At 40.3% G+C, this 14,502-nt stretch overlaps 2 protein-coding genes across 2 annotated transcripts; both read right to left on the minus strand.

The window, feature by feature from the left end:
• Positions 1–1,378: 1,378 nt before the first annotated feature.
• On the minus strand, positions 1,379–3,752 carry LOC113110776 (uncharacterized). The gene is made up of 7 exons (XM_026274958.1): positions 3,501–3,752; positions 3,279–3,423; positions 3,071–3,169; positions 2,857–3,001; positions 2,505–2,650; positions 1,807–1,946; positions 1,379–1,645 (listed from the first exon to the last, which is right to left on the minus strand). The coding sequence occupies exons 1-7, from the start codon at positions 3,607–3,609 to the stop codon at positions 1,509–1,511; spliced, it is 921 nt and encodes a 306-aa protein (XP_026130743.1). The 5' UTR covers positions 3,610–3,752; the 3' UTR covers positions 1,379–1,508.
• Positions 3,753–12,073: 8,321 nt separating this feature from the next.
• Positions 12,074–13,467, minus strand: LOC113117217 (dnaJ homolog subfamily C member 1-like). Its single transcript, XM_026285749.1, has 3 exons — positions 13,337–13,467; positions 12,759–13,204; positions 12,074–12,645 (listed from the first exon to the last, which is right to left on the minus strand). Exons 2-3 carry the CDS (start codon positions 13,164–13,166, stop codon positions 12,577–12,579), a joined length of 477 nt encoding a protein of 158 aa, XP_026141534.1. The 5' UTR covers positions 13,167–13,204; positions 13,337–13,467; the 3' UTR covers positions 12,074–12,576.
• Between the last annotated feature and the right edge of the window lie 1,035 nt (positions 13,468–14,502).

Below are 14,502 nucleotides of genomic sequence, written 5' to 3' on the forward strand. Positions count from 1 at the left end.
TTCTGTATTAAGGAGCTACTTACTGACACACATATATCGGAAATCGTGCAGCTCACACATCCAGGGGAAAATAAACGTGTCAACGCTGCCTACGACTTTTATTAAAAAGTTTAAATACTGAATCGCTACATTTTATTTTCCAGCAAAGAGAGGATACAATTGCTGTCACTAAAAAAAGATAAACGCACAGACGCGAATACACTCAACCTCCATTTCTTTCTCTCTCTTTTCTCTCTCAAATAGGAAATATTTGAGAAAATGGTTTAGCGATTTCTAATTATTGGGGGGATTAGCCCCCATCAGGGTCTACGACAGTTATCGCCCTGATCAGACATATGCTGTGGCACTATCATTCAGTCTTTAATGATATGTTAGCAAATATTAGCAACTTTTTGCAAACATGTCTTTGAGTAACATAACCGTTAATATGAACTCACAATTGAATGTAACATAAAACAAATGATTACTTTTCGATAAAATATTTATTTATGCCAAAAAACTTACATTTATGTGTCTTTTTGTTCACTGTAGCAGCCATGTTGCCAAGATAATTCATACCCTTTCATTTGAAGTGTGGTCCCGAATAATCTTCGTTTGAAGGGCTATTTGGCCCTTCACCTTACCCCTACCCCTTCAACCAAAAGAGAATCGAGACACCCCTGCCACTTCATGTGAACGCGTGAAACGGAGGGGTAGGGGAAAGAGGAGGGGCTAAGGGGTAGAATTGGGATTGGGCCTAAACAGTTTTAACCTCAGCACCCAAAAAAGTTATGTATAGCATGTATATTCAGCAGACACAAATGTTGTGTGGCATCCCTCAATATGTCTGTAATCACGTTGAAAGACCAGTGGTTTCAGAAGCCTACAATCAACACCAAGGTGGTTTCCAGAGCATGTGCACTAAACATACATAAGGGATGTTTCTCACAAATCTTTAACAATGACATTAGATGCATTTCATGTATTTTATTGAACATTCATAAATAAGGTTTAAAAACTTGAATCACAAACACAAGAAAACAAAATCCCAATTTTTTTGTATGTACTTACACTTCAGACATTGTATTGAAAGTATTGTTGCTATACTCTTGTATGATATATTGCTTGTGATACTGTTAAGAAATTTCTTCCTTATTTTGTAATTTGCTTTGGATTAAAGGTTATACTAAAATATTAAATGTTAATACAAATTATTAATAAAAGCAAATGATAATATTGTCAAGTATAATATTGATATTTTGGTCACAAGTTACTGTAAACATATGCATATAAACATAATTACATTATAAAATATGTTAAAATAAAAGCTGTAATTTCACCTAAAAAATACCAATTTAATATTGCTACTTTTTGCTGTTTCCTGCATATTTTCCATAAAACTGAAGACTCTGAAAGCATCTGTTCCAGCTGAAACACATTCATGCAGGTACTGCACAACTGGAAGGGTTAGTGTTCAGGGCACGTCATCTTTGACATTTTTATGAGTGATGCGTTTTTATGATGTATGGTTATATATCGGTGCCGCTGTTTGGTGACATCAGGACCTCAGGACTGACTTCATGGTAGAGCGGCCGAGTCCTGTGTCTCCAAACCACCAGCCCCACACGCACCACTAACACAATACAGGCCAACACGAGGAGCACCACTATGGAAAACAAAACCATGATACTTTAAGCAATGTGATCAGAATGCAGCCTTAATATGTAACATCTTTATGTGGGGCCTTACAGTTTTATGGGTTTGTGATTTAGCAACGCTATATTTATGGTTAATCAACAAGACTATATGTGTTTATAATTTACTAACCTGAAAAGACAGCGTTCCGGCCAGGTGCTGCTGCGTCGTAATGCTTGCTTAGGCTTCCAATTAGAGCATAGATAATCACAGGGTAAACGGTGAGGATGTAACGGACATGCTTCTCTATAAGAAAGTTTTCAACTGTAAACCTGTAGAAGAACACGCAAAGAAACTTTGATTAGACACAGTGTGATGATCTAATGCCTTTAATTATATCTTAAATATGAGCCAATCACAAATTAAAAAATTATTTGGTTTAAAAGATTTTAAAATGCGGTTGAAAACGCATGCAAAGTCATAAAATGTTCAATTTATTTTATTTTATTTTATTTTAGAAAACGTCTTGACCTTAACACATGGGCATGACATAATTTTCTGTTGTATCTTTTTTAAATGTATTTTCTTTACATGTTTTGTTTTCTTACAAATAATAATAAAAGCCAAAATGCCAAACCCCTTAATAATCCTTAATTTCTTGTCAAGAATTTGCATTTTTACATTATTCTACTCTTCATTAATATATCAGTTGTATCACCTGACATTGGACTTTATGCTTCTCCTAAAATCTATTCAATGTTTTAAATATAAAAAATAGCAGAAGATGTGTACTTATATCAATTTATGTATAAACTGTATTTTTAGATATACAGATGTAAACAAAACACCATATCACGAGATCATATCAGAAAATAAATGATTATGATTACCATATAATTACTTCCAACAGAAGTATGCATAAAGAAGCTGTAGCAGCATTTGTTGGGGAAACTGAGGCTAGATCCAACACAACAGTGAAGTTGAGCAGTGTGGCAATGGTTGTCCATGTTGCATAGGTAGCAATGCCATTTTGAACCTAAGGTACATACAGTATATATCATGGTTATTTCAGACATTTCAAATCTACCGTGCATCTAATTTACCTACTGTCTTTTGTTTGGGTTGATACTGTACTTAAATATCTTACATTTGAGATAATGTTCATGTTCATTTTTTTATATTAATAAATATGAGTACTCTGCCTCTTGTCAAAGCTATTCCAAAATGATATTCAATACATACCAACACTATGATGCAGAAAAGGTCTTTTGGATGCTGCAGTTTAAGCCAAGATCCATGAGCTCGTAGACCAATACAAGAGAAGAAGATCATCAGGTAGTTGGTGAAAGCAATCAGGGCAAGAACAATCAGTGCAGGAATCATCAATCTGAATCAATAAAATACAAATATGTGACCTCCCGAAACATACATTACATGCAGGCTGCCTACAACTCACTCTCTGTCCCACAAGACCAGCCAGGTGCTGTTGAGGATCATGTTGATGATCCACGAGAGAAAGAATTCAGAGGGCAGGATTGCTGGACTTGAGTACAACCTGACCACCAATAATTGAAGAGAAGACTGTCAAACTATAATGAATGGCTTTCAAACAGTATGAATAAGCAAAGTGTTGATATGAGTGGAGTGTGTGTGGTTTGAAGTACCCTCTACAGAGCCAGGTCAGGAAATATGCGTTCATCAGGAAGAGCCAGGAATAGATGACACCCCATATCGAAAAAGTCCATCCAGCAGGAGTGATCTCTGTCTTATATCTGTCTGATATATTTCCAGTGCTTCGCTGAAATGGACCTTTAAAAGCCAATGAGAAAATAATTGTATATACGACTAATTACATATCTGTAAGTAACTTAGATACATTAACCCACCTTTTCCTGATCCTGCGAGCGAGTTGATGATCAAAGTAGCAATGAAAGCAAACTGAGAAAGAACAATGAGCAAAATACGCACGATCCTGTGATCTCTCAAAAGAGACATGTTTTAGTCTAAAAAGTCAAACTATCAGCTAATGTGATTTTTGTATTGCTTGACTGCGACTGCCACGTAAAATTAGCAAAGTTAGCTAACTTAGAGTCGCTGTTACAATGTCTGTTTGTAAAACTTAATATATATATATATATATATATATATATATATATATATATATATATATATATATATATATATATATATATATATATATTTCTGCGTGGAGATTAATACTATCCTTCCTTTCGTCTGAATTATAATCAATACTTTTATTAACTTAATTTTCTCTGAAAAATTGAGAGGCGGTGTCTTCTAGCTTGTTTACGTTACAAAAGATGCGCTGTTGTGTAAGATTAAGAGAGAGTAAGAGAGCCATCTGCTGGAGAACAACACGACGAGCGAAATATGACTAAAATATCACATGTGAGGAACGAGTCTTAACGAGTTAAAGATAACAAAAAGAGAAGAGGCTGTAGTCACCTAGTCCTGTATTAATATGTCAGGAACCGACGCCACCGATCAGACACGAACCAGAGCCAGTGTCAGTCACATAAACATAATGCTTTACTGATTTTAATGTTCTGCTTTTCAGCGCAAGTTTAATCTTAACCGAAAAATAAGGTTCAGAATACATTCATGAATTCAACAATAAAAATAGTCTAATAAGTTATTTACTCCAATGCCACTTTTTTTTTAAGTGCATTGATGAAGTGATATTTGGTTGGAAAAATTGTTCTTGTTCCTTCAAAGTATTGTTCTTTAGAAAAAGGATCTGATTTAAGCCTTGCTTTTTGGATGTCAAACAGGTTTAACGCTCATCTTTTTTAACCATGTAAAGCTGGCCATATAAAATCATAGTCAGAAAAAAAGAAGAAGTAGATTATTGATACATCAGGCATTTATGGCTCACGTCCATAGCTCAAGGAGGAAACATCTACATATTCAAAGGCCTAAAAATAAATAATTTGGTTCAGTTGTTGTTATTTATATGGCCAACAAATAAGATGAAATTCTGATAGTTTGTAATGCAAGTCAATTACATATTTATTATAACTAGCAATATAGTTATTCATATGTATTATGACCAGGAGGGGTGTTTTTACAATTACAGTTAAATGTTTTTTATTTGCTAAAAATTCAGTCAGAGGGCAGATTTTTGTATTGAGTAGCCTACAACCATTTTTTGTGTTCAGCAAAGTTTAGAGGCATTATAAATTAACGTATCGAATATGAAACAGCAGGTTTTAGGGTATAAAACATTGACAGTATATTTATTCCAAGGTGAACAGCACACTGTAACATCTGAAGTAAATAAAAAATGATGAATAACTAGCATGTTTTATTGATTTAAATGCCCTTCTTTATCCTGTTTACTTTATTTGTTCTAAGTATTTCATGTAGATTTAAATCAGGTACAGACCAATGCCATATACAGCTGTGTGAAGGGAAGCCATGTGTTTGTGATGTTAAGAGGTTTGAACAGAGTTGAATTTCCTCTCACAGCCTCATGAGGGCGCCAGACTTCTCATATTGTGTTCCGATAATAAATCAAACTGTCCTCAACAGGCTGGCAAGTCATTAAAAAATAAAATAAACTCTACGTCATTATCACTGATACAGGGAATAACATGAAAATGCAACTAAGTTTCAAATTAAGTTTTTAATTGCAATATTTAAAAACCTCTGAAAAGTAATATAAGAACTAATATAATAATTAAAGCAAGTACCTCTTTCCCTTATTTAATGGGGTTAAAAGCAGTCTCTTTTTGGCTTATATCGCAATCCTCCGACATTTTTATTTATAAATCCTCATTTTGTCCTTCTAATTCGTGACCTGCGTTTTGTTTTGTTCGCTCTCCTCATTCGTCACTAATCAAGCAACGCTGACGTCCTACGTCATCCGCTGGAACACCTTCTGCACACGACAGAATACCGGAAGTGAGAGAAAAGTGTGTTACGTTTGAAATATGGATATTTTTCTTATGAAAACGCATAGATTCGCTACAGGAGGCCTTTATTCACGCCCATAGCCATGTGAGGCACGTTTTATTATGGATACGCACGCTTTATTTGACGTCTTGTTCGATATTGTATTTGCATTGTGTGTGTTCGCCCTGCAACACACGCCATTCTAAAAGAGCTGAGGAATTGTTTCAAATGCCTCTCTTTTCCAAGTGTGGCTCGTGCAGGGCCTCCCTCGGTGTTGGGGACCATCATATCCTGTGCGTTTTCTGCCTGGGAAGAAACCACACGGACCACACGCTTTCCAAAGGAGGCTGCCCTTCGGGCTCGTCTGGCCTCCTTTGACATGGATCCTGCCCCTCCACTTCTCTCTTCTGGACCGTGCCGTAAAAAGCGTCGTTCACCGAGAACGCCGGAGGACATCCCTGAGAGTGCTTGCATGTTGGCTAACTCTCCATGTGCATCGCTCTCTGAATCCCCCTCTTTGATCGCGGCCAGCCAGCCCCCTGCCGTGCATCTTGAGTCTGATGGGGACAATGCAGAAGAGGACAGCTGCTCTCTTCTAGCCTCTGAGAGTGAAGGATGGTCGGGCTCCAACCCGGACCCCGCCCCTTCCACACAAGGGTTGAACTGTGTACGGTCTAGCTTCGAAGCGGAGCTTCTCCGCCTTCTCACACAGGCCGCCGAGGACCTCTGCCTCGATTGGTCTCTGCCTGAGGAGCCCGCACCCAGCAGGCTGAATGGCTGTTTCCTGCCCGTGTGACACTCGACGCCTCACACGAGGCACGCTCCCTTCCTGCCAGAACTCCATGAGGAACTAACTAAAAGCTAGAAGGCGCCATTTTCCTCGATGCGCCTGTGTCTACAGCTGGTCTCTTCGGCCCAGCAATCAAGGGCTTCATGGAGAGGTACTCTGAAGTGCAGAAAACCTCGCAAGCCATCCGGCACTTCATACCAAAACGCTCTGGTTCCACGACGTGCCGCTCCAAAAAACAGCTACCCAACCGGAACACAGCGCCAGCACCGCCTCTGCTGCCAGATTCACAGCGCCGAGAGTTTCAGCAGTGCTCGTACTCTTCGAGCTGTCACAGACCGCCTCCCCCTCGGGGACCCAGGCTAAGATAGCAGTTAAACCTGAGCCCTCAAAGTCTTCCTGACCACACTAGGAAGACAAAGATGGTTTGCTGCAGTTCGCTCGCAGACCCCCGCACTTTCGAGCCAGGGCCGAAACCACAGTGAAAGAAGTAGGTGCACACTACTTTGTGCCGAGATAGCAAAACTGCTGAGAAAAGGTGCTATAGAAACCGTCCCACTGATCCAGAACAATGCAGGTTTCCAGTGTTGAGTACTCGAGACTCGGACTCGGTCTTGGACTCGGTCTCGAGACCGTATTTTAATGGTCTCGGTCTTGTCATGGACTCGTGTGCATTTTGACTCGGTATTGACTCGGACTCGAACATATTAGGAATCGGACTTATGCCCGAGTCCACTCGAGTCCCAATCAAAATATGTCATGATTATTACTGTATGTTAATGTTTCTTTAAATTGATGTATGATTGATACATCCAATGACTGGGGATTTTCTTGTGACATGAGACGTTAGGCCAGCGACACACTGGATGCATGGCGCAAGCGTCTCAACTGCGTGGCGTGTCTGTTTTTAATTCGGCTCCCATGTTAACAGGTTAGAGCTTGCAGACTGCCTGTGTGAGACGCGCATCCCAGGCGCAGCTCGAGCCGCGCGGAAAATGCGTGCATGCTAGAAATAGAACCGACGCCTATTTTCACGCGAACACGCGCGTGTTGGAAGCGTTTCCAGGCAAAATAAACTAGGAAAATATGTTTATATGTCACTTGTGTCATTATGTACACAAACACATATTAATTCATGACATTTTGATATTTGAAAGTCTATAGGTTGGCATAAATTCAGATATAAATGTAATTTTTTAAAAAAATAATAATAATTATCGATTTTCGAATATTGCACCTGTCAAACATACTCTGTTTTGCAAGAGCCTGGTTTTTCGGCGGCCTCTCTCTATGTCACCTATAGCAGAAGCAGCGCGCCAGCGCCGCATCAGGCACGCTTCTGGTGTGTAAAGACACAGAAAACGCGAAGCAGCCACCACGCTTCTGGCATGCAGCAGAGATGCCACGCAGCCAGTGTGTCACCGGCCTTAAGTTACCCTCCTGCCATCCGCCTGTAGTGATCCCGCTTTCCAGGAAGCCACATTGCTACATTATTTCTCTCAACTGTTATTTTTACAAAGTAGGACAAAATGGTCACAGAAAAAAACAAATATTGTTTAATTAAATTATATAATGAATACAGACACAGACTGACTGTCTCAACACTAAACATCTCCCCCCAAAAAAATGTCTGACAGAAGGCATTGAACTTATATGGCATTTGATCCAGCTTTCTTCCCCTGGCACATACACACTTTTGCATGAAATTTTCCTGGACAGTCAGTCGGCTCTTGTGTGTATGCCCTCCGTAACTAAAAAAAAACTTTGACTAGTGTGTATTTTACCCTGCATTAAAACCCACCATCCAGTGAAATTAGCATAATATTATCCGTTGCTGTTACAGAAAGTGATGAAATGGTAACTTTTGTCAGTCCCTGCTTCCTCTGCGCCAATAGAGAGAGTTTTTAGTTGGGGTGGATTGATCATGAGACCACATCGTGCTTGGTTGGGTAGCAGGATGGTCTCCTCACTTAATTTTTTGAAAAGTAATTATGCCCATCTTTAATCTTCACAACATCTAAAGTGCACATAATCCAAGACATTTTCAGGATATTAGCAGTCATTAGTTAAGCTTCAGGGTTAAAAGTTATGTAAAAGCTGTTACAGTTGAACATTTACAAGTATAGTGGTACAGTAATGTTACTTGTACTAGAAGTGTTATGTAGAATTACAATATAGAGTCGTACAGTAATATTATGTGTACTAGAAAGTTTATATGGATGTGTATAGTGGTACAACGATGTTATGTGAAAATGAGCACTTAATATTGACAAGTAACAATTCATAATTCTAATAAAATTACCTTTACACCACATACTATGTGGCCCTTTTACCCTTTATTGTTTCCATCATACATTTTACATACTCTTGAAGATTTCTTTAGGTCTTGTCTCAGACCCAATCTCTCTGAACTCGGTCTTGACTCGGACTCGACCCTTTCTGAACTCGGTCTTGACTCGGACTCGACCCTTTCTGAACTCGGTCTTGACTCGGACTCGACCATCTCTGGACTCGATCTGGACTCGGACTCGAATGAGCCGGTCTCGACTACAACACTGCAGGTTTCCACAGCAGATATTTCCTCGTCCCAAAGAAGGATGGTGGTCTCAGACCCATCCTAGATCTCAGGCATTTGAACAAAGCCCTCATGCGGAGGTCGTTCAAAATGCTCATGACCAGACAGATTCTCACGCACATACACCCGAGAGACTGGTCTATCTCAGTGGATCTGAAAGATGCCTATTTTCAGATTCAAATATCGCCTCATCACAGGCCTTTCTTGCGATTAGCCTTCGAGGGTCAGAGCTATCAGTACACCGTCCTGCCGTTCGGTCTATCTTTGGCACCTCGTACATTCACAAAGTGCATGGACATGGTGCTCGCTCCCCTGAGACAACGGGGGGTGCGAATTTTGAACTATTTGGATGACGGGCTAATTCTAGCACAGTCAGAAGCAGAGCTGATTTACTTATTTACTTACTTTACTTATTATTCAACCACTTAAAGGATTTGGGTCTCTAAATCATCAACTGGACTAAGTGCTCACTGTCTCCCAGCCAGAAAATTTATTTTCTGGGGACAGATTTGGACTCTGTATCAATCACAGCGTGACTGACGTCGGAGCGCGCACTGTGAATAAAACGCTCAGCAGCGGTTTTCAGGGCCAGCAGTATTTTTCCTCTCAAGAATTTTCAGAGGATGCTGGGTCTTATGGCTTCGGCCTCGGCAGTGCTCCAACTGGGCTTGCATTATATGCACCCTCTACAGCACTGGCTGAAAACACGGGTCCCGTGTCAAGCGTGGACCTCTGGCACTATTCGCCTCAGGGTGACTCAGAACTGTGTGACAGCACTGGAGCCCTGTAAGGTGGCAGAATGGTATCAGTCAGGTGTGGATTTGGGGACAATCTCGAAACGAAAAATATTCTCGACAGATGCCTCCAACCAGGGAACTACACTAATCTTTTCCACTGGTGGAACTTGTGTGACTAACTTTTTCAGGTAATGGCGCAAAACATGATTTGGTCGCACAAATATTTTATAGTATGTCGCTCTGGATAATAATGAAACTGTATTGCATACAGATGTGCTTTTTATTTTACTTGCCATCTTTTAAACTGCATGCCTTCTTGTTTAATTTCTTACAGTACACACAGTGCATTGCTCCGTCTCCCGTCTTCAGTTAGTCCAAAATGCGGCGGCCAGACTCATACATAATTGTCACAAATATGACCATATCTCTCCCATCCTCAGATCTTTACATTGGTTACCAGTCCGGCAGTCAATAGATTTCAAAATTCTTCTCTGTCTTCAAATCTTTACACAACCTAGCACCAGTTTATCTCTCTGAACTTATTCATCCGCACATTCCGTCCAGAAGTCTCAGATCCCACGACCAGGCGCTGCTGGTAGTCCCTCGTGTCAGACTTAAGCGAAGAGGGGAGCGTGCTTTTGCGGTGGCAGGGCCTTGTCTGTGGAACACCATGCCTCTAGAGATCAGAACTGCTCCCAACCTCTCTGTTTTTAAGTCTCTGGTCAAAACTTATCTATTCTCGTTTGCATATTGATAACTTATCTTAGGCTGTTCTTATTATTTTACATTTGCTTCTTGATTTTATAATAAATCTTAGCTTAGTTGTTCTCTATGTGCTTAAGTGTGTTTTGCTGCTTTTATTTTTATATGCTTGTTCTGTAAAGCACTTTGATCTGTCTAGTGTGGCTGTTTAAATGTGCTTTATAAATAAATGAACTTGAACTTGAACTTGTCTTGGTACCTTAACCCAGGGCCATAGCTGGGGTTAGGGGCCCTGGTGCAGGGTTTTTTACACAATGTTTACTTTTTCCACCTAAGTTTGTAAGTGTCCAGAAACTAATTAAAAATAGCACTGCATAGTCTTCACTGTAAAATTAAATACACAGTCAAACCAAAATGTATTCAGACACCTTTAACATTTCTCACACTATCACAGTTTATTTGCTATAGTTTAGAAATTGGTAATAAAATATGACAAGAACTCAGATTTAAGCTGTATCAGAACAAATTCCTCTTGATAATGTCAGACAACTTTGATAGATAGATATGTAATGGGATCAACCAAAACTTCAGACAACTGTCAGTATGACAATATTTACACAACTATCCATACTTTGTTGAACAGTTACCAAGCAAGCAATGCTTAAATTTGTTCAGTCTGTGGTTTGAAAAGGATGCTTTAGCAATTAAAGAAACACTTAAGCAAACATGGTCAGGTCCCTAATTTATTTTTGTTTTAATTTATTTTTTCAGTTTCACTGGTAGTCTACTACAGTATGAAGAGTTTTTGGGGTTTAATATTTCACAGTTCGCTGTATTTTGATATACTCACTTACATGAACTAGTGTCCTGCACTCACCAGTAAAACAATATAATCAATTATATCTGATTTTTGGTTTGACTGTGGATAAATTATTTTTAAAACTACAAAGTAATTCAATCAAGAGCAGTGAGTGATTTACTTTCATTTTCATACATTAAAGACACTGATAGCAGAGCTAGTAAATAGGTCACTTTAAGAGACATCCATGCATCCATTATAATGACACACATCCGATTTCTTTCTCAACTCTTAACTTTCACTTAAGACATAACCACAGACTTTTCTAACACACTTTCCAAGACAGGTATTTTGACATATTTGTCAGTACAAAAGAAAGAAGACTTTGAGACGCGTCTCTGCGTGCGCCCTGAACACCAGAACACTGCGGTGCTGAATTAAGCTCTTTCGCATTCTTTTCTGTTTGTTTAAACTGCGATTTGTATTTGTTCATTCAGGTGCAGGAGGACGCGAATGTCCTGAGGAGGTGCATCAAAGCTCATTCCACAAGAGGTATGACCTCCTCATGGGCATGGTTCAGTGGAGTTCCACTCCAGGACATTTGTATGACAGCAGGCTGGGCCTCCTTGTCTACATTCACAAGGTTCTATAACCTGGAAGTTCCTGCCTTGCAGGCTAAGCTGTTGTAACCAAATAAAATGAACTTGAAATGTTGTGAAAACTAATACTTTTATCAGTTTGCGTTATAGACAAAGTAATTCCACTTCCAATTCTGTAGTTGTTTGAGAAAGTCAGATTTAAAACCATCAAATGTCATTTGGTGTATGTTGATAATAAGGGTCATACTTTCAAAAGAAAATCTTGCTAATTGCAACTATACCAAGAACTAAATAATAATTTTCTGCATACAGGAAGCACAAGAGTGTAAACATCTTTGAAAAATCACTTAGTTTAATCTTAAATATACAGAATGGAATTTATGAGGGTGAAAGTGTCATGTTCTTCAAAATGTATGAGCTAATATGTGCTGAAGCACAGTAATGACCACAAGAGAAACAATGAAACATTACATGTTTTATGCAAATACTTTGTTATAACATATGACCAAAACAGATTACAGCACAACACATTGTGCTTCTGAAAAACAATGTTTCAGAATTAAAAAAAAAGAAAGAAAGGAAATACAAAAAAAAAAAAAAAACATTAAAAATGTTCCTTCTGCTTCTCAGATTATCTGGTTGCATAGATGAAACAAAAAAACAACAAGTGTACAATCTTAAACCGTTTTTAAAATAAAACATTATTTAAATGTGCAGTTGGGATCTCTCCAATAATTAAATGCTGACAATTCAGGCTCTGGTGAACATGGAACGAAGGACATAGGGTTGCATTAATAAGGCACATAACAAGCAGATGAGAGGTACAGTGAAATACTGAAGACCAGGAGTCAGCTCTTGGCCTGCTTCCGTTTCTGAATCAGCTCCGCCAGCAGTTTATAACGGGACATGCTCTCCTCCTAAATAAAGAGAATCAACTCATTAACTAACATGAAATACAGCTTTTATGTGCAGTTAAATGTCAGGTCAAATACATTTTCCAGTGACTGTGGGTGGTAAAGTTGATGCTCACCTTGGTTTTTCCAGGAACCACCTTAGCAATCTTGTCCCAGCGTTCAGTGGTGCCACGTGGGTATTGCTGTAAGGCCAGCTCCAAGAGCTTCTGCTGGTTCTGTGTCCAGACATCTTCAGCAGCACTGGGTTTTTCTTTGGAGGCTGATGGTTTCTTCTCATCTTCACTGTTGTCATCTACAGCTGTGGGGTCGAAGTCTCTTTGTCTGCGTCCTTTCACCCTTTCCTCCACTGCTCCTGTTCCAGCGCTCCCGACCATAGACTTTTTTGTCCGTCTTCTGAGAGCTTTGTTCTCAGAGTCCTCTGCCCCAGCAGGCTCTGCTGAATCCTCCAGCTGCTGCTCTAAGGTCTCCTCTCGCTGGGTCATCAGACTGTCTGGCACTGTGACGGCTCTGGAACTCTTTCCCATCACTGCACCACCCTTCAGCTCAGAAAGCTTCACCAACCCTAGAAATAAAGACAAAAAGGATAGATAGACATAAGTGTTGTGACAGACATGCTTAATATATCTCAATAGGTAAAAACATACATGGTAGGTGAAGTTTTATTCAAAATATTTTAATGAATCAATCAGCTTACCTGATGTACCGGTGACACAGTCTTTGACTTGCTTTACCTTTGTTGTCACCTGTGAAGAAGAAAAAAAAAGGTTTATACCAAAACCATTTTGATCAGTGGTTAAAACACATCTACCTAATACATGGGAAGTCGTGGCCTAATGGTTAGAGAGTCGGACTCCCAATCGAAAGGTTGTGAGTTCGAGTTTCCGGGCCAGCAGGAATTTCTGGGTGGGGGGAGTGCATGTACAGTTCTCTCTCCACCTGCAATACCACGACTTAGGTGCCCTTGAGCAAGGCATCAAACCCCCGACTGCTCCCCGGGCGCCGCAGCATGGCTGCCCACTGCTCCGGGTGTGTGTTCACAGTGTGTGTGTGTTCACTGCTCTGTGTGTGTGCACTTCGGATGGGTTAAATGCAGAGCACAAATTCTGAGTATGGGTCACCATACTTGGCTGAATGTCACGTCACTTTTTTTTTTATATTTTTTAAACGTTTTTGAAAGAAGTCTCTTATTCTCACCGAGCCTGCATTTACTTAAAAAATGGAGGAAAAGAGAGGACCAGGCCTGGGCTTTATTTTGTGTTTTGGTTTTGTTTGTGCACTGCGGTCATCCATGAGGGGCGGTCGTGCGGTTTTGTGTTTATTTTGTTATTAAAGGTTTGGTTTAAATGTCTGCCGGTTCCCGCCTGCTTCCCATGACTATGTAGGTTTTTACATTGTTACACTGGTGCTGAAACCCAGGTCAAGGAAGCCGGCATGCCGCAAGGTACAGCAATGGCACTTGTGAAGGCGCTGATGGACCTCAAGTTGGTGCAGGAGGATTGGTTCCGGCTGTTGGTCCAAGCGCAGGATGAAGATCGGCGAGTCCTCCGGAGCTTGCTTAGCTTCCTTCGCTCATGTGCCGCTGATAAAGATGGGTCCACAAGAAGATACAGAGTCGTTTTGTATCTCTTTGAGAGAACAGCGGAGGCGTGCGGCTGGGTGCGCACCCAATGGCCGGTGTGCCTCATCCTGCTGCTGACTGGGGAGGCACAGGTGGCAGCCCAACAGCTGCCTGTAGCGAACCTCCTGGGCTATGATGAGTCGGCTGTACCCCCAATCACCATCAGCAACGCTTCCGGTCAAGGGACGGCTGAGTGTGTCTGCTTCCATCCAAGGGGATGTGGTGGACTACCCTTTTTGATT

Source organism: Carassius auratus, chromosome 2, assembly GCF_003368295.1.
Source record: "Carassius auratus strain Wakin chromosome 2, ASM336829v1, whole genome shotgun sequence".
In the NCBI taxonomy this organism is placed as follows: domain Eukaryota; kingdom Metazoa; phylum Chordata; class Actinopteri; order Cypriniformes; family Cyprinidae; genus Carassius; species Carassius auratus.

Coding starts and splice junctions, on each gene's coding strand:
- LOC113110776 (XM_026274958.1), bottom strand. CDS start 3,609: ATGTCTCTTTTGAGAGATCACAGGATCGTGCGTATTTTGCTCATTGTT. Junction 3,170..3,278: donor CTGACCTGGCTCTGTAGAGG/GTACTTCAAACC, acceptor ATTGGTGGTCAG/GTTGTACTCAAGTCCAGCAA. Junction 1,947..2,504: donor CTGTTGGAAGTAATTATATG/GTAATCATAATC, acceptor GTTCTTCTACAG/GTTTACAGTTGAAAACTTTC.
- LOC113117217 (XM_026285749.1), bottom strand. CDS start 13,166: ATGGGAAAGAGTTCCAGAGCCGTCACAGTGCCAGACAGTCTGATGACC. Junction 12,646..12,758: donor TGGTTCCTGGAAAAACCAAG/GTGAGCATCAAC, acceptor CTCTTTATTTAG/GAGGAGAGCATGTCCCGTTA.